At 37.6% G+C, this 25902-nt stretch overlaps 1 protein-coding gene across 11 annotated transcripts in view; it reads left to right on the top strand.

The window, feature by feature from the left end:
* LOC127662550 (gephyrin-like) overlaps nucleotides 1-25902 on the top strand; it is a 127080-nt gene that overhangs the window by 24635 nt on the left and 76543 nt on the right. For all 11 annotated transcript variants that reach the window (XM_052153776.1, XM_052153779.1, XM_052153778.1 and 8 more), the window contains exons 2-4: nucleotides 9985-10063; nucleotides 20501-20558; nucleotides 21147-21239. In XM_052153776.1, coding sequence (XP_052009736.1) covers nucleotides 9985-10063; nucleotides 20501-20558; nucleotides 21147-21239 — 230 coding nt within the window. The remainder of the gene's footprint in view (nucleotides 1-9984; nucleotides 10064-20500; nucleotides 20559-21146; nucleotides 21240-25902) is intronic.

The raw sequence follows: 25902 nt of genomic DNA on the forward strand, positions 1-25902 counted from the left end.
AAAATTATGATTTTCCAGAAAAAATGCCAGATTACAGGACACCAGATACACATTCACTCTGGGGAACACTGCAATAGAACACACCCGACACTACGACTACCTCGGTCTAAAGATTAGTGCTTCAGGGGGTTTTGGTCTGGCAGTGAATGCACTAAAAGAGAAAGCTAGAAGAGCATTCTATGCTATTAAGGGCAAATTTACCCAAGTTGACATTCCTGTAACAATCTGGTGTAAGATCTTTGATAGTATTATAATGCCTATTGCTCTGTACGGATGTGAGGTTTGGGGTCCACTCTGTATGGTAGATTACTCGAGATGGGACAAACACCCCATAGAATCCCTGCATGCAGAATTCTGTAGAAACATTCTAAGAGTTCAGAGAAGAACAGCTACTAATGCATGCCGGGCCGAAATAGGCAGATATCCCCTTATTATACATACTGAAAAATGATCCCTCAAATTTTGGACACACCTAAATTCAAGTTCTCCTAACACACTGCAACATGAAGCCCTTAATACCCAAGAGCTGAAGCCTAAATCCAGTCCCCTTTGTCAGCTGGCTCTGAAACTCACAAACCCACTAACAACTAACAAACACCAGTTTCAGACCAGCACTGCTGAACAAAACCAAATCAGAATAAACCAAATCTGCAAAAATGTATATTTGGACCATTGGGAAAATGAAAGTAAAAACCAAAGCAAATTGGAATGTTATCGGGCCCTAAACAGAACAGATAATCTGGCAGAATATCTGGACACTTTAAGAGATCCAAAACAGAGACGGATACTCACCAAATACAGACTCTGTGATCACAGTCTGAACATAAAAAAGGCCGACACGGACAAACATGGTGTGGCAGAGCGGAGGGCGGGGCCGGGTCGTGATCATACACACCCGGTCCCTTATCAGGCTAATTAAGCCTCCGAGAGGGATAAAGGCCAATGACAGACGGTGGTGCGATTTACAGAGATGAGAGAGAGATACCTCCATAAACTCTCAAACCTCATGCCACAGTTTTTCAGTTTGGCAGAAACTGATCAGATGCTGGTGTTACTGGGGGAGGACCATCATGCATCAGTTGCAGCTAAATTAATTTTTGAGCTGCACCTCCTCAGAAACCAATTACTGCCTTAATTCACAGTACTTTTATTTTCTTTTGTTCATAATGTCATGTTAAATGCTTATTTTATTTTATATTGTATAGTGTATATTGTTATTATAGTTTTTATTTTATTTGATTCATTCATTACCTGGCACCTTATTTTAATTCTATCTTATCATTATTGTTTGTCTTGTCATTATTTGTTTTGTGTATTAATGATTTGGCAATGTTGTATGTAAACACAATCATGCCAATAAAGTACTTCTAAATTGAGAGAGAGAGAGAGAGAGAGAGAGAGAGAGAGATGGAGTGTGCAATCACCTGTCTCTGTTGCCACTCCAACAGTAGTGTGTTAGTCATCTTTCTGAAGATAATGTTCTTTTGGTCAAATGCATCCTATTTTCTCAGTGGAAAAAAGCCGTCCGAACAGGGGTATTCCTCCCTATTTTGTGGTAGCCAGTGCACGAGACCGCAATCTCCTCCGCCATTTTGAACAGTATGTCCTCTCCAATGTGGAAAGTCTGGTAAGAGGTAAGCGCCATGAGTTTGTGTAATTAATCAGTCTGTTGTGTCTCTCAGCTGTGATGAGCCGTAATGCTGAAGTTGTTTGATTAAAGCTGTTTAAAACTATTTCCTAGCTTTAGTAGTGTAGTAGTAATCCGGGAAATCACGGAGTGCCGATGAATTAAAATACTGACTGACTGGCGAAGCACGTCACCTCAGCTGAATCATTTAACACGTAAATGGTCTTTTGCTGCCACCTGTTGGCTAAAATCTGTGATGTCACAAAAATACAGTATCTCACAAAAGTGAGTACAACACTCACATTTTTATAAATATTTGATTATATCTTTTCATGTGACAACACTGAATAAATTACACTTTGCTGTAATGAAAATTAGTGAGTGTACAGCTTGTATAACAGTGTAAATTTGCTGTCCCCTCAAAGTAACTCAACACACAGCCATTAATGTCTAAACCGCTGGCAACAAAAGTGAGTACACCCCTCAGTGAAAATGTCCAAATTGGGCCCAATTAGCCATTTTCCCTCCCCGGTGTCATGTGACTCGTTAGTGTTACAAGGTCTCAGGTGTGAATGGGGAGCAGGTGTGTTAAATTTGGTGTCATCACTCTCACACTCCCTCATACTGGTCACTGGAAGTTCAGATGGAAGTTTAGATGGCCTAGGCTATAAGAAGATTGCCAAGACCCTGACACTGAGCTGCAGTACGGTGGCAAAGACCATACAGCGGTTTAACAGGACAGGTTCCACTCAGAACCTGATTATTAGAAATTATTAGGCCTCGCCATGGTCAACCACAGAAGTTGAGTGCGCGTGCTCAGCGTCATATCCAGAGGTTGTCTTTGGGAAATAGACGTAGGAGTGCTGCCAGCATTGCTGCAGAGGTTGAAGGGGTGGGGGGGGGGTCAGCCTGTCAGTGCTCAGACCATACACCGCACACTGCATCAAATTGGTCTACATGGCTGTCGTCCCAGAAGGAAGCCTCTTTTAAAGATGATGCACAAGAAAGCCCGGAAACAGTTTGCTGAAGACAAGCAGACTAAGGACATGGATTACTGGAACCATGTCCTGTGGTCTGATGAGACCAAGATACATTTATTTGGTTCAGATGGTGTCAAGCGTGTGTGGCGGAAACCAGGTGAGGAGTACAAAGACAAGTGTGTCTTGCCTACAGTCAAGCATGGTGGTGGGAGTTTCATGGTCTGGGGCTGCATGAGTGCTGCCGGCACTGGGGAGCTACAGTTCATTGAGGGAACCATGAACATCCACCAGCTCTGTGATGTCATCATGGAGGAGTGGAAGAGGACTCCAGTGGCAACCTGTGAAGCTCTGGTAAACTCCATGCCCAAGAGGGTTAAAGCAGTGCTGGAAAATAATTGTGGCCACACAAAATATTGACACTTTGGGCCCAATTTGGACATTTTCACTTAGGGGTGTACTCACTTTTGTTGCCAGCAGTTGAGACATTAATGGCTGTGTGTTGAGTTATTTTGAGGGGACAGCAAATTTACACTGTTATACAAGCTGTAAAATGTCATTTCTTCAGTGTTGTCACATGAAAAGATATAATCAAATATTTACAAAAATGTGAGGGGTGTCCTCACTTTTGTGAGATACTGTAAATGTAAAGAGACACACCAAGCTTTTTATACATATGTACAATCGGAGTGATAAAAACAGTGAAGCATCCGAGTGCTGATGTTCTGAAACATCAATTCACAGATAATCTGGAACGTCTCCTCTCCAATCAGATTTGTGGACCGGAAATAACTGTTGTATATATCAATATATCGTGAACACAAATTTGGGCACTGCCAAGGGTGTTCATCCACTGAACATTGGGATGAACACTTATGAATTAATCATCTGTGATGTGATTACAATACGTTATGTAGATAACACGTTCTAAGTGTTGTTGTAAGAAGTGGTTTTATAAAAAATTTCAATAATCAGTTAAAATAATTTATAAAATATGCCACCAAATGTTAAATTCCTTACAATTCCTATGCCTATGCTAGAAGTTTTTATTAGCAGACTTTTATCGCAGCTCAGATGTTTGCTCTACTCTGAGCTAGGCTTATCTGCTCCTTGGTTGGACCTGTGGTGTTTTGGGAACAGAATGAGGTCCACAGGTCATCTCTGGATGTAGGCAGGGGTTAACGAGACTGAGTTTTACACCAGCTCAGCTCATGCAAGTCTAAATCCTACTCGCAGCCGTAGGCACACACACACACACACACACACACACACACACACACACACACACACACACACACACACACACACACGTCTCACGCTGAGAGGGAAACTCTCACCTCACAAAAGTGTCCATACAGACAGACTTTTCCGTCTGCAGAGCAGTGAGTCACAGACATGAGGTAGAAAGAAAAAAGGAGAGGGAGTGTGTGTGTGTGTTTGATTGTGCTCTCAGCTTGAAGGATGCCCTGTGGGAATTGATGGTCTTGAATAACCCTTTTATATTTATTAGGCCTGCCGCAATGATTAAATAATCATTTGAAATTATTTGAGATACCGTAACCATGATTATTGGGCGTTCTAATTCCAAACACATTTAATAGTTAATATACTGTATAAATGCCATGGATGGCGCATTTGTGTGTCCTTCAGTTCAATCTGAGCATAGATATACATACATGGATGCCTCATTTGGCTGGTTCGGATATGTCAACCGCGATGCCATCTTGGAACGGTCAAAAAGGAGAGCTGTTTGAATGCAAGCAAATGGAGAATAAGCATCAGACTGCTGCATAAACTGCTTATGTGTAGAAGCAGTTTCTCATGTACTGAATTGAATGACTGGGTGCTAATTGTCAGTGTATTTACCATGATATATTCATTTGTAGAGGACTTTATTTGCAGTTTGCTATGAAAAAAAAAACCTGTTTTAAAAGTGAAGTAAGGAATTTTTATATAATATAAAATATTGGCCAATCAGATAATCTGAAAGTTGGTTGGAAAAGATTCCAATCGTTCATGTGTTGATGGACAGCTCTTGACCTTTCCAATATGGCGGATGCACCGATTTATCGCGGTCCATAGGAACAGCTGCTAAGAAGGTATCTATGTAAGGGGAGATACCTTACGAAGTGGAGGGGACTTGTATCACCCTGAAGGGTTTATTTTGCAATAGCAACCGACTGACTATACATTATCCTGCTTATTACATGGCTACTAACCAAATAAATAAATATATGGACATCAAATATTGATTTGCATTCAAATTATGCAATTTGAGAAGCAAGAAATGGCTGAACAACTGAAATCAACCTCCGGTTTGCTTCAGAGATCTGTTGGTTTATTTTGTGAAAATGACTGTCTGACTCCTCAATATTCAGCCTATTATAAGACTACATGCCAAATAAATAAATAAATGCAGATAAAACATTTTTTAAGTTTAAAATATTTTATTAGCTTACTTTTACAGTCACACAATGAGCCAAGAAGCAGGAGAGATGGCTCGCAAGACCCGGATGAGTGGTCTGATACGTCTAAATCCCCTGATATTCGGTAGTTATAGATCAATATCCGACCACTGGATGGCACCATTGACCAATCAGAATCGAGTATTCCAGAGAGCCGTGCAATAAGTATAGATATCTATGACTCTGAGTCAAAATGTCACTGAACTGCAGTGCGAATGTCAACCAGAGCACCTACTGTCCGGAAGAGCGCGTGAATTGCTCTGATGAGCACATTGTCAGCAGAGACTCATGCCAAGCTCTTGCATAAATATAAACAAGCGCTCCTATTTCTCTTTAACCGTGCAATGGCAAATGTTCCTTCATACATGCAGTGTTAATTATGAGCAGTGACACAGAGGAGATGCATGCTTAATCTATTTCTGTGGAGTGATAAAGTGATGAAAATAAATCTCAAAGGTTTTGCTTCATGAGAAATAAGGGCTCATGGGTTTAATCATAGAGCATTAAAATAACGTTTGAAAGTGAATTATGACAGAATATTTTTACTCTTGCATAATAATAAATGTAATTTTTAAGTAATATCAGATGAGCAAGAGTGCGATATGGCCCTACATCAGCACTGCTGTTATTCGGCCACAGGTACTAGGCCGCAGGCCGAGTGCAGTAGGTAAATAAACCAGTGCTGATTTAGGGCCATATAGCACGATTGCGAGTGTGATATTGCATTATACAACAGTTCAATGAACAAGTCAATTTAAAAAAATAAAAAGTTATTGCATAAACAAGGACGTGTGTTTGTGTGAGAGCGAGAGAGAGAGACAGAGAGACAGAGAGAGCGAGCATGTGCGATCAATTATTGCCACACACAAGCAGAGATGCTGTCAGCTTTCTGAAGATCAGCTTTCTCAGTGGAAAATAGTGTTCGAAATAGTCTCTATTTCGCAGTAGCCGGTGCACAAGAGTCGATCACAATAGAAACCACAATGTCCTCCACCATTTTAAACGGCACCCATTGTGTAATTAATCAGTCTGTTGTGTCACTAGGCTGTGATGAGTTGTAATGCTGAGGTTTTTCGTTTAAAGCCGTTTAAAGCTATTTCCTAGCGTTATTAGTAGTAATACAAGCGATCATTAAGAGCTGTTGTATGTATATGTGGATTGACTTCACGTCACCTAACTGGCTCATATTACACACAAAAATGATCTTTTTTCACCACCTGCTAGCTAACATATGTAATGTAAAAAAAAAAGACAAACAGCAACTCTTAACAGATCTTCACTGCTCTTACACTTTAGTTTAGAATGGCAGGAACACAAGCGGAGCGATACACAAACAGTGAAGTGTCGGAGTGCTGATGGTGTCAGACCATCAGTGCTCATGGAATATATCTCGTCCAATCAGATTCGAGGACCTGAACTAACTGTTGTATATAATTTAATATAACTATAAAAACAATATATAAAACTTATTAAAAAAATAAAATAGTTGAATTCCAAAAACAACAGTGTAAATGTAAAATTGACCAAAACTAAAGTTGACCAATAAGAAAGACATATTTGAAGTATTTAGAAATATTTGGATATTTAAAACATGATCCTATATTCCTATTTTATTATTTGATTGATATATTTTAAGTTAAATATGTAAAAATTATTTCTAAAGGTGCATGAAGCACACATGCAAAAAAAGTTTGCCTTAAGAAATATGACAGCTTACAGTATAATAACTGTGAAAGCCCTTAAGGAGTCAATTTATCATAATAATCGCAATTATTTGTTTGACAATTACCATGATATTTTTTAAAAGTACCTTGGAATACCGAGTAAATACTGTGGTATGTTAATATGGTACCATGGTAAATATCAAAGTACCCTGGGAATGACATCTGTTACCATCACTATACTAGGGTGATTTTTGAAAAACCTCAGAGTTCCAAGCAAATGCCATGGCATATTAATATAATAATCTTTCAGTACCATGGTTTATATACACTCACGACCACTTTATTAGGTACACCTGTATATCTACTTATTCATGCAATTATCTGATTAGCCAGTTATATGGCAGCAGTGAAATGTTTGAAATCATGCAGATACAGGTCAGGAGCTTCATTTAATGTTCACATCAACCATCAGAATGGGGAAAAAAGGTGATTTCAGTGATTTCGTCCGTGGCATGATTGTTGGTGCCAGACGGGCTGGTTTGAGTATTGTTTGACATGTTGTATGTTCAGAAATTCTTTTCTTCATAGCACTGTTGTAACGTGTGGTTATTTAGGTTACTGTCACCTTCCTGTCAGCTTGGACCAGTCTCGCCATTCTCCTCCGACCTCTGTCATTAACAAGCTGTTTTCGTCCACAGAACTGCCGTTCACTAGATGTTTTTTTCCCCCCGCACCATTCTCTATACACTCTAGAGGCTGTTGAATCTGTTGGCTCCTGTGCATGAAAATCCCAGGAGTTCAGTTGAAATACTCAAACCAGCCTATCTTGCACCAACAATCATGCCACGGTCTAAATCACTGAAATCACCTTTTTTCCCCATTCTGATGGTTGATGTGAACATTAACTGAAGCTCCTGACTCCTGAATCACATAAATAAGTTGGTGTACAGGTGTATCTAATAAAGTGGCCGGGGAGTGTTTAAAGTACCATAATCTCTCTCTCTCTCTCTCTCTCTCTCTCTCTCTCTCACACACACACACACACACACACACACACACACACACACACACACACACACATCCTCTCACGCACTTACACGGTACACGTCAGCAGTACAATCACCATTCATACACACACAGATGCTGGTTTGCGTGCCTGTGACTAGAAGTTTTCTGCTGCCTCTCTTAGGAGAGCTCACTTCTACTGGCTCCTGCAGGGAACACCAGCCTATTTATAGATCAAGGGTTAGCAGGGTGGAGAGAAAGAGAGAGAGAGAGAGAAGAAAGAGAAGAAAGAGAGAGTAGGGTGAGAAAATGCTGCAATTATGAAGCAAGTGTTGCATTGAGCCCTTCTGCATGATGGAGAATGTGACAGAGAACGGCAGCACTTTATCTTTTATTTACACAGGACAGGTCATTGTCTTCTGTCTCTCATTCATCGTCCTTTTACAAGATTTGTATCTGTTTTGAACTACACTCATCTAATCAATGTTCACATCACAATAAGGATGAAGCTGTTATTTCTATTTCTATTATAAAAACTGCTTTGAAAACTAGTAGCAGTACTATTGTTTTATTTAAAGAGGCCTGATTTTACGTTTATTTGTGTTTTTATATTTTATTTTATACATCCATTATTGCTTATTATGTTGCTCAAGTTTTCTTGCTCCAAAACAGTTAATTAAGCAACATTTTCTGTATGAGGCTTTGCTGTATTGTCAGTATAGAATATGGCTAAAGACCAATGTTACAGTATTGAGTGTCTTATTGCTTCTGTAAAACGGTTACTACTACATAATAAAATTAACAACACAAACTTTGCTTAAAATGTTTCTTTAAACATATTAAAGCGATTGTTCGCACAAAAATGGAGTTAAGTCATTTTCGCACCCCCATTCCAATTTTATATGACTTGCTCTCTTATATAAAACACAAAAGAAAATATTAGGCTGAATGATGAAGGGATAATTCACCCCAAAAAATAAATCATTTTTTCATCTTTTCATCCCAGATTTGTATGATTTTTTTTTTGTTCTGCAGAACACAAATAAATATTTTTTAGAAAAAATATCTTTGCTCTGTAAGTGCTTTCAATGTAAGTTACCAAAATGTGAAGCTCCAAAAAGCACATAAAGGCAGCATAAAAGTAATCCATTTGACTCCAGAGTTTTAAGCCACGTCTTCTGAAGCAATCCAATCAGTTTTGGGTGAGAAGAAACCAAAATAAACTTTTTTTCCTTGAAAACATTGCCATTGATGTCTCTAGGTAAGATCAAGATTCCAAGGTCGATTACACTTCCTAGCACTTGACAAATATGCAGTGCTCTAGATGGTGCTAGGAATTGTAGTTGAGCTTAAAATCAAGAATGCCAAGGAGAATACTGATATCAAGATTTATAGTGAAAAGGAGTTTTATTTTGGTCTGCTCTCTCCCAAAACATATTGAATCGCTTCAGAAGACGTGGATTAAACCACTGGAGGTGTATGGATTATTTTTAGCTGCTTTTTTTTTCTTTTTGGAGCTTCAAAGATTTGGTCACCATTCTCTTACAATGTATGGACCTCCAGAGCTAAGAAAACTCTTCATTTGAGTTCAGCAGATGAAAGTCATGCACATCTTGGTATGGCATGAGGGTGATTTTTTTTGGTGAACTCTTACAATGAAAGTGAATGTTTCTGAGACTAGCATTTAGACTTATATATACTTTTGTGTTTCACAGAAAAAACGAAAGTCATATAGGTTTGGAACAACATGAACATGAGTAAATGATGACAGACATTTTTGTGTGAACTTTCCCTTTAACTACTGTTTTAGGACAATACTTACAGGAGTAACTGCTGGTAGCTATGCACTGGTGCTTCAGGATGTGCCCAGCTGATGTTTACTATCAGTGGTGCTGGTTCTGTTCACCATCATCCTGCGTCTAAAATCCCTGTGGAAATTGACATAAAACAGAGGGGGACAGTAAAGTTAATGCTCTGCGGTGCGTAACAGCATGGCCTCCGTTATGTGGAACATATCAGGACCTGAACGTATGATTCTTCAAGCTTGTAGCTGTGTGCTACTGTTGTGTAATGTGTTTTGACATAACTCATACTCTCTCAAACCTCAGGACGAATGTGACGTTTAAGGAATGAGACATTATTCAGCCTACAAAGGGGCATTCGGCTATTTCCATGAAATGATGTGCTCTTTTTCTCTTTTCTCTTCCATTGCCTTATGTCTCTCACCCTCTCTCTCCTTCCTGCAGTGAGTGACAGCTGCTTCAGAAACCTTGCTGAAGACCGCAGTGGAGTCAACCTCAAAGATCTTGTCCATGACCCGTCCTTGTAAGTGACTCACACACAACACATGCTGTTGCCTATTACCAGTACTCCCATCCTTGTTTCAAGCCCTGTCCACCATTGGACTTTGCCAAACAGCCATTGCTTCCCATTCACAGACTTTCTGTTCTCCAGGAACATTAAATGGAGCACAAAATGTGACAAAAAGTGTCACCCATGATGATCAAGAGCTCTCATCCCTGACTATCAAGGAAAGCAGTTCAAATTTCGGGAATGCATACTCGTTCTGTGTGCATTATTATTTATGCATGGATGCAAGCTTCATTAGTGCTCAGTACATAGAATTTGAAGCAAACCTTCGACACGGTTTCTGGGAGTCGGTTTTTTTATGGAGCACCAGGCCGCTACATTGAGGGCTTTCGAGGCACAACTAGTTATTGAGTTTTCCAAAGTTCACAAGATATTCAAGAGTTTATTTTAGGCAGTTAGTAGCAAGAAAACAAGATATCTTTGAGTGCCCATAAACATAAAAAAAGCAAACTTTGGTTAGTCACACTGATAAAATAAAGGTTTTTAAAAAGACCAATTTTTAAAGGGATAGTCCACCCAAAAATACTCTCATCATCACCCTCATGCCTTCCAAGATGCATGATTTTCTTTCTTCTGTAGAACACAAATTATGATTTTAAGAAGAATAGTTAATCTCTGTAGGTCCATACAATGCAAGTGAATGGGGGCCAAAATTGTGATGCTCCAAAAAGCACATAAAGGCAGCATAAAAGCAATCTAAAAGACTCCAGTGTTTAAATCCATGTCTTCAGAAGTGATATGATAGGTGTGGGTGAGAAACAGATCAATATTTAATCATTTTTTGCTAGAAATATTTCTCCCTGTCCAGTAGGGGGCCGATATGCATGTAGAATGTCAGCAAAAACACAAGAAGAAGAATGTTAAAGTGAAAGTTAATCTGGAGATTGAGTAGGGAGGAGAATTTATAGTAGAAGTAGACTTAAATATTGTTCCGTTTCTCACTCACACCTATCATAGCACTTCTGAAGACATTGATTTAAACTCTGGAGTCTTATGGATTACTTTCATGCTGTCTTATGTGATTTTTAGAGCTTCGAAATTTTGGCACCCATTCACTTGCATTGTATGAACCAAAAGAAGAAATTCTTCTAAAAACCTTCATTTGAGTTCATCAGATGAACGAAAGTCCCACATCTGTATCAAATTATGAAAGCATTTTAGGGTGAACTATTCTTTTAAGAAGCTTTTTATAGTCTTAAGAACCACTTGTGCAATGGTTCCATGGACGCTAAAGGTTCTGAATCATGGAACCATACCAAAGTCCCTTTCAAGCAAATACAGCTCCTGTTTACTTGAATAGGGAAATACCGAAATCTCCAAAATGGTTGGTCAAGATTACGATCAAAGAACATATTTCAAATCAGCTGTAAAATCAGACAACAATGGTATCATAAATGATGCTACTATAGCTTAGTGCCGCACGATTAATCATATTGCAATCGTGATGTCAGCATGTGCGATTATATGACGGCAAAATGCTGTTATTATTTTAAATAAATAAGTGCATGTGTGGACGTGACAGCCTTTCTCTCTGAGAGCTGTTTGCCCATTTTCTACACCACTAATAAAAAGATGACCAGTCAGTCTCAGTTTAGGTATTGGCACGTGTGGTCATGTGAGTTTCCGGTGTGCAGCGTGGAGATAGATGCCGGGCAGACTGACACTGAACTGGTGGCCAGAAAAAATAAAACAGATCATAGGTTGGCGATATATCTTTATTTCATCCTTAATTAAAGATCATATAATACGGGAGTATGACATGTAAATAAACACAAACTCCAAAACTGTCATTCTCTGTGCGGTCAGAGTTGCTTCAACCAGTCGTGGAATAGACCCATTCTGAGCGGGAGTCGAGACCGGGAGAGATATAAAGTTCTGGATAGATGATTTGGATAGACAAGATTGACAGATGCTTATCAATAATACTCTTATGGCTAAAATGTTTGCAGTGTTCAGTGGCTAAAATATCAATATGACTAAATGTTACTAAAATATGACTAAAATGTCAACAGTTTTCATTGACTAAAACTACATAAAAACAGTAAACAAAACATAGCACAATTACAGATGTGTTTGCGAGTGTCACGCCATATGACAATTCTTTACAGAGATATAAAGAGACATGATGCACCGTTAGCAAAGTGGGATTTCAGAAAGTGATCCACACACTGGACAAGAGGTACCAGCGATAAGTAGAACTTTTTAGAAAGAGGATTTGGAAATACCAGTAGATCATTTAAAAAAAAAAAAAAAACACACACAACAACAGCAACAACAGTTTTAGTGGTTTGAGTGAAACACACTTTTATATCCAGTTTCCTTTTCAAAAGAGTTTATAGAAAGTACATGTTACATCCTGATTAAATGTCCCTGTTTGTTTGGACAATCTTATTTTCATGAAAATTCATATGTTCTTATTTATTGTTCGATTTTATTTAGGTGTAATAATTGAGAAAATAACAAGTTTGCAGTAATTAAAAGATAATAATTTAGTAAAAATATTATTTTAATTTGAAAACACTGCATTTATAGTGGTTTTTGTTGCTAGTTTGTATGTTTGAGTTGAGAAATACAAATTTCAGTATTATCTTTAATCTATTTGTGCATTTTCCTTGATAACCAAGCAAGTTGACACTTGTTACCATTTGTTTATTATATTGCATATCGCATATCGCAATATTAGCCTCAATAATCGCAATATGACATTTTCCCCAAATCGTGCAGCCCTACTATAGCTCATATCATACAAAAAAATGCTATTTATTTAGGCTGGTTCAGCAAATACACATGCACATTCTCGAGCTGACTGACAGGCGATATCTGTATCTAAAAGTTGATTTGATTATCAGGATTTCCACAGGCGTTGGGCGTTCCAGTTCCTCCTATTCATTTGAATACCAGTGGTCCGTCTCAGGCTAAATATTCTCTGACCATACATGCCGATAAAAAACTTTATTTTTAAGAGTGAAGATAACCTCTTCCTGTCTAAGGGTGTGTTCAAACTTGGTAGGTTTGGTTAGATTAAAACGAACTCTGTTGTGATTGCTCTGTTAGTGCGGTTCATTTGAACAAGTGTGAACACTGTCACCTGAACCTTGGTGTGCACCAAACAAGCGGACCGAGACCGCCTGAAAAGTGGGTCTCTGTCCACTTCCAAACGAACTCTGGTGCGGTTTGATTGATGTATGAACATACCATGAACCAAAGATGTCTAAACGGACCAATAACAGGAAGTGATTTGCCTTTAATACTAACCTCAAGCATACCTGGTTCTTCTCATCATAGGAGCTGTTGCCCATCACAGTTCGGTACCCGCCGCCATCTGTCCTTGCAGCATATCTTCGTTTGTGTGTGCAACGGAGGAATTCCTGGTGCTGTTTTGACTCCTTTACACATTTTATAAGCTCTTTGTTTGTTCTCAGCTGGTAAAAATACCACCTATATATATATATATATATATATATATATATATATATATACATAAATCCAAAGAGCACATTTATCCCAGCAGGCAGCATTGTTTTGGATGATCGGCAAGTTCCATGGCAAAATATACATCATAAAAACTGTCCAAACAAGTTGTGACCTTATCCTTATGCCTTTTGTTTTGTGTCTTTAGGTTTGGTGTTAAAAATGCTAAGCGAACCAGGACTAAATGTATCATTGTAATTTTTGGTCCAGACCAACAGAGAACCAAAAGAACCGAGCTACAAGTGTGAACACACCCTAAGAGGGTAGTTCTTGGCCAGAATAGACTCTTTGGACATTTCCATGTTTGGAAAGTGGAAGTAAACTATTCCAAGTTAAACTTCGATAGTAGTGAAGAATGGATGACCACAACAAGTATAAATGTAATCCAATATTACATTTCCATACTTTTAACGGAGGAATAAAAAGGAGAATGGTGGAATATGACAGTCAGAAGAGAAATTTTCTGTCAATCACTCAGCAGCTATTTGAAACTCAATTGTAGCAGCGGTGACTACATTTTTTAAATCTAAACATCAGTGACAGGATAATATGAAACAAAAAGTTTTGTTATACATTTACATTTACATTTATGCATTTGGCAGACGCTTTTATACAAAGTGACTTACAGTGCAATTATTACAGGGACAATCCCCCCGGAGCAACCTGGAGTTAAGTGCCTTGCTCAATGACACAATGGTGATGGCTGTGGGGATCGAACCAGCGACTTTCTGATTACCAGTTTACCAGTTATGTGCATTAGACCACTACACCACCACCACTCCATTTACACTACATAAAAAACTAATTTAACTAATTGTGGTCTGTGAATATAGTCCTTAGCTGTAAAGTGGACTGGAGAGTATTGATTGCATCAAAGCAGTGTCTACCTTTGACCCCAGTGCATATGTGATGCTAAACTAGCATATTTACTTTCCTTAGTCATGGTTTAAAATGTCATGAAAAAATCCACTGGACTGGACTGCTGGAGACGGCACTTTTGAGTGCTTATGTGCAGTGTGTCGGCATGCACTCTTGCTAATAGGCATAGTGAGGAATCTTCACATAATGCAGGCTTCTTGTATGCCATTACTTCACGTGAACTTCAGTTGAGATCTCTCATACTTTTTCGAAACGTTCTTGTCTTAAACAACATTTTGACATGGAGAGCTCATTCTCCTTCCATCTCTCTCTTTAGATTTAGTTGTGAGTGGCTGTATCCGAAATCTAAAAAATACTGCATTTTCGGGTAGTCAAGCTTTCCATAGGTGGAAAGGCAGCAAGGTGCGAGTCTGATGTTGACGTAACATCCTGTCCAAGAAGATGCTTTTATTTGAAACAATTTTGAAGGCAGCAGATGTATCCTTTGCTGGCTATATGGTTATATCACACAATCCCATAAATATGGCACCTGATGAAGCTGAAGCTGTAAAACAATTTTATTATTTTTTTATAGTTTTTAAAAGAAAAACATTTTTAATCTTTAATCAGGGATGCACGGATACAAAATGTACATGCCGTTACAACACTATTATAACACTATTATTTTAACATCTTCTGAGACAATTCTGCTTTTGGTTCTCGTCCTCATGTTCCAAGCCTGTATGATTTTCTCTCTTCTGTTCTTTTTTTCTTCCGTTTCATTGTATGGAAACAAAGATGGCTAATATTCTTTAAGGGTTAGTGCACCCAAAAACAACTTTACTTGCCCTCATGCCATCCCAGATGTGTATGTTTTTCTTCTGCTGAACACAAACGAAGATTTTTAGAAGAATATCTCAGCTCTGTAGGTCCATGCAATGCAAGTGAATAGTGGCCAAAACTTTGAAGCTCCAAAAAGCACATAAAAGTAATCATGAGAGAATTTTCATTTTGGGGTGAACTATCTCTTTAAGAATCAAAAACCAATACTTTTGTCAGACCTAAATCCTTCACACTTCACGCCAGAAGGATTTAGGTCTCAGTAAAGAATGGGGCACAGCCAGAAGGTAGGAATAGTTGAGATTGTATTGATATAGTGTGTGTGTGTGTGTGTGTGTGTGTGTGTGTGTGTGTGTGTGTGTGTGTGTGTGTGTTGACTGTTGACTGGTGAGCTCATCTCCAGTGCTCTGTCAGCTCAGGTGAATTGATTAATCGGAAGAGCTGTCAGTTTTACTAACGAGTAGTGGTAAAAATAGAGCTGCATTAATCATAGCGGGACACACACGGCTCATCGTCCTCAGGATGGAGACAGTTCAGACGTCTTCACCTATATAGAGGCAGACGTTTGATTGAGGGATAGCCGAGTCCTCACCTGAGAAATATAGATGGACAATTCCTCACCCAAAAGAAGAAAAGCCACCAAGGTCAAAGAGAATATTGTTTGCCATGGGCCTGCAGAAATCCTTTATTAACTCATCAGAGTTTGCCGCTTTTTTATAATGGAGACAGTAGGGAAGAGACAGGAAATTATCATGGAGAGCGATTTGGACATGACATGGCTCCTTCAGAGTCTTAAAATGAGAAAATTGTGTGACGTATTCTAACCACCTGCAGTGCAACAAACAAAAAGATCTCTTCCATAAAAGGTTGTAAACTTATTAGGAATGGGGCTATTAAAATGTATTAGGCCCAAGTGCCAACCATTGAAAAACCCATATCAGTTATATATTGAATATAAATGTGTGGTGGTAATGGCCCTGCGCTCAGGTGAATTGATTAGATTTTTCCCATTCATTCATTTCCACAGGGTTTTTAGATTATTCTTCATATAAAGAGTTCTAAGCCATGAACCAAACCAACCAGCTCAGAGGTGAATCGCAACATTACAAACTTTTATTTGAAGAAAAAATATAATTGAAAATTGGACAAAAAGACAAAGGTACAAGACTGTGTTCACCCAAGACTGTGGAAGAGTTCACCCAAAAATTAAAATTCTCTCATTTACTCACCCTCATGCCATCCCAGATGTGTATAACTTTTTCATCTACAGAACACAAATTAAGATTTTTAGAAGAATATCTCAACTCTGTAGGTCACTTCAATGCAAGTGAACGGTGACAAGAATTTTGAAGCTTCAAAAAATCTGTAAAGGCAGCATAAAAGTAATCTTAACCATTCTAGTGGTTTAATTCATGTCTTCTGAAGTGATATGATATGTGTGGGTGAGAAACAGATAAAAATGTATTTATTTTATTATTAATTACCCTTCCTGCCCAGGAAGTAGTGATATGCGCATACTGTAGAATGTGAGTCGGCAAAAACAAAAGAAAAATTATGTGAAAGTAAAAGTGAAAGTGGAGATTTATAGTTTAAAAAAGGCTTAAATATTGATCTGTTTCTTAACCCACACCTATCATATCTGTTCTGAAGACATGGATTTAACCACTCAAGTCAAAAGGATTATTTTTTTATGCCTTTCTGTGGTTTTTGGAGCTACAAAGTTCTGACCACCATTGACTTGCATTTTTTTGACAGAGCTGAGATATTCTTCCAAAAAACTTCGTTTTGTGTTCAGCAGAAGAAAGAAAATCGTACACATTTGGGATGGCATGAGGGTTAGTAAATGATGAGAGAGTTTTCATTTTCTTGTTTTTTTATGAGTGAATGAACTACAATCCCGCAAAGCAATGCAGATGACAATCAAATTAAAAACTATGTAAAAATATAAAACTTGATTTATTATTGTTGACTCGAGGTATACATTTTAAGTTTATAGCAAAATATTAATATATGTACAAATATACAAATAGCTTGAGATTGTAGGGAGACCGACTCGATTACGTCATTCACGGTGCGTCTTTGAAGTAGGTGGTTGTTGCAGAGCTCTTTTGGTACACTTTGTTTGCAATGATTCTTTGATTGGTGGATATTTCTCTTCAGTATTTATAGTAAGGGCAGTTTTTCACCAGAAATTACACTATTAAACACAATGAAAAAAAACCCCTAAAAGTTGAAATAATTCAGACTGATGGCTTCAGCAGAAGTATACTGTATACCATGGATTAAGAACTTCGGAGCTCACGGTAGATCTGACTATAAAGGCTTGTAAATTATCGTAATAATCAGTTCTCCTGTGGAGAAAAAATATATTTTTACCTCCAAAAGCATTGCTATATTAAACATCAGATATATTCTGATTGTCTGTGATTATGTTGCATCACATAAAATCTTTGCCTTTAGTATGAACAGATGAATTACTTGTCGTTGTAAACCTGTCGCGTTACAGCTGATGAGCACATGGTGTTAGCTGTTTTCAGGCGGAAACCTCTGCTATATCTGTTCAAACGCACATGTAGTCAACCAACCAACGTATCTACTTATTAATATATATTTTTCCAAATTCAGAAAGCACTCCTTTTAGATTCCGAGCTCTTCGTTTCAATTCTATTTGTTTGTGTGCGTTGGTGTGTGTGTGCATGTGTACTCACTCACACAAACACAATACCCAGGTTGAAATCCCAAACTCATCTCCGTCTTAAAGCACGTCTCCCCAAACCCCCAATCTTCACACACCAGTGGTTTCCCTGGCAACCAGATTAAAGAGCTCTGCATCTTTGTGTTCAGCATATTCTTCTTTTAGTCTCTGCTCTCCTCTCCCCCCATCTCTCTCTCTCTCTCTCTCTCTCTCTCTCTCTCTCTCTCTCTTCCCTCTCTCTCCCCCCCTCTCTCTCTCTCTATCCACTCTCTTCTCTAATTCTCACACTTTTGTGGGTAATACACCCTAATACTTCAATGTATATGTAGATGTGCTCTGTTGATTTTCAAGGAAATATTTAGATGCAAAACTTAACGTAACTATATTGACATTAAATGTAACTATATTACAATACAAATTAGGGCAGGGAAAGTGCCCAAAAACACTCACTCAATGTCATCTAACTCCTTTAACCCGAGGTGTCAAAAACAAAACTGCGCGAGAGTGACCCTGCCTATGCGCGATAGAGACTCGTCGGCAGCCAGATAAATTAATAGATTTTAAACATCAGCAAATTAAACTTCAGCATTCAATATGTTTTATATCTGAATGAATAATGTCCAATAATGCATTGGCAATGTACATTTAAGTTTCTCTTGCCAATAAAGCTTTATATGAATTTAACCTGTCAATTTGATCCTATTATTGAAAAAAGCCCCCTGGAAAACCTAGAATATTTTGATTAACTTTTAATTAAAGCATATCCTCAGATTATATGACATGTGTATATAGTATGTATATGCTTGTATAAAAGATTTGTACCTGTGCAAATGTGACTAATTATCATTGTAACATTTTACCATGAACATACATATTTAAATTTACATTTATGCATTTGGCAGACGCTTTTATCCAAAGCGACTTACAGTGCAATTATTACAGGGACAATCCCCCCGGAACAACCTGGAGTTAAGTGTCTTGCTCAAGGACACAATGGTGGTGGCCATGGGGTTAGAACCTGCGACCTTCTGATTAACAGCCCTGTGCTTTAGCCACTACGCCACCACCACTCATTTAAATAATTAAAATAAATTATGACTAACGAATAACTTGCAAGTTCTTTGAGACAAACTATAAAGTAAAGATATTTATTATTTAATTTTAATGTTTGTTTTAATTTACCATGTACCATAATTATTTGCGATAAATCAGAGTGATTAATTTGTTAAAACTGTATAATTCCCAACCCTAATACAAATCTAAAAAACATCTCTAGTCAAAGCAGTGGCACAATAGTTAACACATATCCTCCTGATGCATTAAAGGGACAGGTCACGCAAAAATATAAATGTTCCCATCATTTACTCACTCTCAGGCCATCCCATATGTATAACTAACTTTCTTTCTTCTGCACTACACAAACAAAGATTTTTAGAAGAATATTTCAGCTCTGTAGGTCCTCACAATGCAAGTGTATGGTTATCAACATTTTGAAGCTCCAAAAAGCAGATAAAGTAAGCTGCATAAAAGCAATCCATAAGGCTTCGGTTGTTAAATCCATGTCTTTAGAAGCTATATAAAATGTGTGGGTGAGAAACAGATCAATATTTAAGTAATTTTTTACTGTCAGTCTTGACTTTCACATTCTTATTCTTGTGTTTTTAGCAGTTCACATTCTTCATGCATATCGCCTCCTACTGGGCAGGGAGCAGAATTTATAATAAAAAAGGACTTGCATATGGACCTACACAATGATAGAGATATTCTTCTAAAACGCATTTGTAGAAGAAAGTCACACAAATCTTGGATGGCATGAGGGTGAGTAAACGATGAGAGAATTTTCATTTTTGGGTGAACTATTCCTTTAAGTCTTGGTGCTCAAGCAGATGTTGCCGTTTTGAGTCTAACCAGCGATGCCTCTCACAAATGTTTTTTGGGGTTTAGTTTTGTTATAATGACTTTCTGCGAGAACGTCCACTATCCCTTACTTGTTTATAAAAATCCCAAATATGAGCCATTTCTTGAATTATTGCTGGCTGCAGTACTACAAGCAGCCACTAGTTGTGCTGCACTTGAGAATTTGGACATGATTTGCTATGATTTGTCCTTTTATGCCTCGTCGTTTATATTATAGAGACTAGTGCTTGAAAACAAGCAGTTGCACCAAACTACCTGTTTTGTGGGCTAAAAACGGCGCTGTCAAAGTTTAAACCTCTGTGAGCCGTCACCCCTGAGAATGCAGACATGCATAAAACAGCAAGGGCCCCCTGAAAGAGTGAAATTTCTTCTTTAACTGTCATCCCTGCTGTTGTGGGTGGAGTGTGTGGAGATGTATTTTGACAGCTTTCTTATACCTCTGGCATTGTGTTGCTCTTTCCCACGCTCTGTCACATTGTGTTTTTATTCCTCTATCGCTCTGTTTCTCCCATGCTGTTAGGACTGAACATGCACTAACAAGTGTTGTCGGTTGTGTGTGTGTGTGTGTGTGTGTGTGTGTGTGTGTGTGTATGTGTGTGTTTCACCCACAGGCTCGGAGGCATAATCTCTGCATACAAAATAGTCCCTGATGAGATTGACGAGATAAAGGTAACGCTTCCTCTCACCACTTCCATAAACCATGCCTCACATACACACACACACACACACACACACACACACACACACACACACACACACACACACACACACACACACACACACCTTTGCACACTTCTGCCCCCTAGAGGCCAGCAGTTTAATGACATGATTTATTTCGAGTTCACTTGAGCTAAAAAAAATGCAGTATATTCAAACATTGCCTTCTTTTCATCACATGTTCAGTCACTGCTTCAATATTTGGTTGCCAGCTTAAATACGGCAGGTCCCAGAATGTTTTTGGACGTTGAAGTCACACATACAATGAGTGAATGTCAAAATATGAAACCATGTGGGAATTATTTTAAATAAAGGCAGCACAAAACATTTGACAGAAAGTTTTAAATGATAAATTAATAGATATAGGCCTAAAACTGTCAGGTTTTAAATTATTAAACAATATGCCGTATGCATGCTGTTCAAAATCAAGACAGTATTACTAGTGAAAGTTTCTTTTCAGACACTGCCAGGATCCATGATATTGTGTGTGTGTGTGTGTGTGTGTGTGTGTGTGTGTGTGTGTGTGTGTGTGTTTTAAAGGAGACGTTGGTGGACTGGTGTGATGAGAAGGAGCTCAACTTGATCTTGACCACCGGTGGAACGGGCTTTGCACCCCGTGATGTCACACCTGAGGTACATGGGAGCCCACCTGTTTGTGTTTGCATCCATGTGAGTGTGTTTGTGCCAGTGGTGGAAAGAGTACTGATTTTAATTTTTTACTTAAAAGTACTGCTACTGAAGAATGAATTCACTTGAGCAGAAGTAGAACTGAGAAATATTATGACTCAAGTAAGAGTAAATATGTAGTTTGCTGAAAAACTACTCAAGTAATTACGCTATAAGTTAATTTATGAAAATTATATTATATTTAGTATGTATGCTTCCATTTTTGGAACACAGACATTTTTGTTCTTGAAAGAAATTGATGCTTTCTTTCACCAAGGATGAATTAAATTGATCAAAAATACTGCCAAAATCATTAATTGCAGATTATTATTACTGTTTGAAATAATTTTTTTAAGTGGTATTTATTACATTTTTTTCTTTGCCTGTGATGGCAAACATATACTGTGTCACCTATTCCTTATAAAATAATTTTAAAGTGCTAATTTGGTACTCAAGAAAATTTTCTTATTATTACAACAACTGAAAATGGTTGTCCTACAATGCGGGAATCACAATACAGTGCGGTTTCCCCCATTCGATGAAGTTTTGAGTTCTTACAAGTTGTTTTATACTTGCAAGTAAAATTTTGGTTTTAAAAATAGGCAAAAACAATTCTACACCGATCAGCCACAACATTAAAACCACCTGCCTAATATTGTGTTGGTACCCCTCGTGCCACCAAAACAGCGCCAACCCGCATCTCAGAATAGCATTCTTAGATGATATTCTTCTCACCACAATTGTACAGAGTAGTTATCTGAGTTGCCGTAGACTTTGTCAGTTTTGAACCAGTCTGGCCATTCTCTGTAGACCTCTCATCAACAAGGCATTTCCGTCTACAGAACTGCTGCTTAATGGATGTTTTTTGATTTTGGCACCATCCTGAGTAAATTCTATAGACTGAAGTAACATTTGGCTATATTATGTTTAAATTTCTCGTTCATTCTTTAACTAACATCCATCCCTTGCACAATTTTGGCCTCTAGTGGGTGAGGGTTTTCAGACAGATAAACAGCAGAACAGGGCAGGAAAGTACAGTACAGCATCGTGAGCGAGAATGTTACCTGTTAGGACAGTTTATTTTGAACAAGAGGGGCAAACGTACGGAATTCAACTGATGCAGATTGATAGAAGTGGAGAGCCCATCTGTGCGTGTGATGGTGCGAGGAACCGGATGGCAGAAATAAAAAATTATGTTCAGAGAAATGTCAATAGAAGATTGCAATGTATGTAATTGGAACTATATCAGATATGATTAATGAAACACAGTAAAAAATTTTGCCCCCATAGTTTAAATTTGGGGGATATTTTTGTCAATTTCTGTGGAATTTTTACACGAGTCCCCGTTAATTTCCGACACTATTGGCATTGTGTCTTTCTACGGTATTTAAAAAGTTTGTTTTAGACATATAGAAGCAAGTAAACAAGATATACCCACATACATGTCAAACTACATTGTGTTAATGTTTGACAGTTAAATCTTTGCCTACCTTAAAAACAAGTGAAGTTTGATCAGTGGTTAAACGTGTTCAGACGGTTCCCTCAAACCTGAATGAAGGGCTCCTTTCCAGAATAAAATGAAATATGCAGTAAATCACAGAATTACTGTTCTTGTATAGTGACAGGGCAGAAAGTCTTGGAGAAGCTAGAGAAGAGAGGACACCGGCGGCAGTATATGCAAACTGCTGTGCTCATGATGCTGTGTCCTACAGACTTCCGTCATGCTGCACGCAGCGCTTTTTAGTTTGTAAACAGATTTAGCGTTTATAACTTGCCAATTTGTTCTTCCCAAAAATTCAGAAATATTATGTATTTTTTTTGTACTTTGTAATTGTGGTGAGCAAAGTTAAATACTTCATTTTTAATCAACTCAAGTAAAAGTACTATTATTTATTTATACTTTAAAAAGTAGAAAAATTTGAAAAATGTACTCAAGTACTGTAACGAGTGTAGTTGTAATTCATTACTTTCCACCTCTGGTTTATGCCCCCACCCCAATGTGTCTTTGTTTTTCTGTGTCTGAATTTGTGTAAGAGAGAGAAATTGTGTCTCTGTTTTGTGTCTTTTGTGCTGAAGTTGTGTCATTTTATGTGAGTGTTGCATGTGTGTGCTTTTACTGTGTTTATGTATATATACTGGAGACATGGGTGAATCACATGAAGAACATGTCTGGTTCTGTGAAGTACGGGGAAAATGTGCTGCAATTACAATAACCGTGTAATCGGCACATATGTTGGCGTGTTCGCGCATTAGCGCCATAAATGCAAAAGGTAAACATGACAAATTGCATATTATCTACTGCATATATGTTACTTTTAAAAATCATTGAGTGATTAAAACAACTTATTTTACTGATCTTGTGTGAATACTACTTGTAGAATGAGGCTTGAAGTCATTGATAACACATTTTAGTATCATGGCAGCAGTGCTGGGTAGGGCTGGGCGATTAATACAATTTTATTTTCAATTGCAATTTTGGCTTCCAACAATTATGAGAACAAGATAATCGAGATAAAACAATTATTGTGCCGCATTTCATTTCGCAATGAAACACCCCGGTGTTATATCTTTAAAGCATCCTTTATTAAAGTTAAAATATTAAGGAAGCGGGATATAAAAATAAACTCTGAAACATTTCTTTGTGCGGTCAGTGCCACGTCTATGAGTTGTGTGGAGTGACCGGGGAAGAGATTGAATCTTCGCTCTGCTGATGCTCACTCTGAGCGGGGACGCACGTTACTTGCGCACGTTTGCTGCTGCTAGATTACAACGTGATGGCTCGCGACATAGTTAATCTTAATATATATGTCGTGTTCCCTGTGTGTATCTTATCATGAAGAAAGCTCTATTAAGTAGAGAAAGTTTGTTTAATGTGTATTAAATATGGATTGAAGTGAACATAAAGGTGAGATTGTAGTCTTAGTCCATTATACACTGGAACAAAATATGTTTTTGATCAGTCTTTTTTGGCTTGTTTTCTAAAATAATGTCTAAAACTCCTTTAAAACAATGTACATTTACTTTAAGAGCTATACTGCAGAAGAAACAATTGTTATTGGAGAATGTTGAATACAATATTTAATCAGGGCTTGACATTAATACTTGTCCGGGACAAGTGGATTTTTGAAGGGTCAAGTGAAAGAGAATTTTACTAGCCTGACCGGACAAGCAGACTGATTAAAACCTTAATAACAAAAACAAATAACCAGCTATATTTGTGATCGCCTAGACCTGTGTTACTTATTAGAAATTTAATATTCTTATTTTGCTGTTGAAAGTAATCAAGAGCACGCAATTTAATAATTAACAAGCGATTTAGTAACAGCTGCACCCTCTTTGATTGACAGGTGGCTTATGTGTGTTTGCTGAACGTGTTCTGAAAATGCTCTCGTTAATGCACACCTGAATGATCAAATACATTTCACAATTTGGCCAAAATGCCCGTCTTGTTGAGGTATTCATGTAAACACAGAGAGGGATGACTAAAGTGTGGAGGAAAAAGCAGATTTGTATTAAAATGTCGGACTTGTAAGTATAAATGTAAGCTAATAGACCTGCTACTGTCTAACGTGTCATTATAATAATAAACAGAAAACACTCACTGCTCCTGACTGAATAACTTTAGTAGCTTTAAAAAAATAATTGATGTATATAATCATACAGTGAAGAACTGTAGTAGTTTTATGTTGCATTTCATTCTGAATGTTTACTTGAATACTTGATACTGCTGTTAAAAACATTTAAAGCTGTTAAAATAGCACATAATTTTCTTTATTATTATTTTTTGTTCTATTATTTTTCATCTATTTCTATTCAGTGCTGCTTTTTAATGTTATTGTATTACTGACTATTTTCTAGTCTTGAATGATTACTTGAAAACATTCTTCCATAATTAACATATTAGTTGTGTTGTTATTTGTTGTGGTTTTGAAGCTGTATTGAGAATCATTCAATTTCATGACCGACTACTGAAAGTTTGGTATTGTGATAATGTATAGCCTTTATTGTACATGGTAAACTCTTGTTGTAATAACATGATGAAAAAGTAGATCTCATTCCATAGAAGTGTGAGCACCCCTGCTGTTAATGATGGCAATGGAGGCTTTTCTTTATTTGACTACCATATGTAACATAAAATAATTATCATATGACAATATCCTCCTCCCCTACCCGGTGAAGTTTTCAAGTTCAAGGAGATCCACTGTTTTTAAAGTTCAATAAATGTATGATGTTTTCAAAGTCAATGAGTAATCGTGTTAAATAATTGTGGTCTCAATATTGACCAAAATAACCATGATTAAGATTTTTGCAATAATTGAGCAGCCCTAGTGCTGGCTAATAATTTATTATCTGTAATCTGGGTTACATAATCAGATTACAAAAATCAGTTGCTTGTAACTGGATTAAATTACATTTTAAAATACTCGTAATTGAACAACAGTTACTTTCTTATTGATTACTCAATTAATTAGGCAATGGCAGTAAATTGTTCTGTTTTTTTAAACCTTTTACATTTTTCACTCAGCCTAACTACGATATATGTTCAGTAACCCTAGAGGGAGAGGAGAGTTGTCAAATTGCAGACAGACCTTAAACTCGTCATTAGCCAGGTGAAGATGGAGTAGTCTAA

The sequence above is a fragment of the Xyrauchen texanus genome, chromosome 22 (genome assembly GCF_025860055.1).
Source record: "Xyrauchen texanus isolate HMW12.3.18 chromosome 22, RBS_HiC_50CHRs, whole genome shotgun sequence".
Taxonomy (NCBI): domain Eukaryota; kingdom Metazoa; phylum Chordata; class Actinopteri; order Cypriniformes; family Catostomidae; genus Xyrauchen; species Xyrauchen texanus.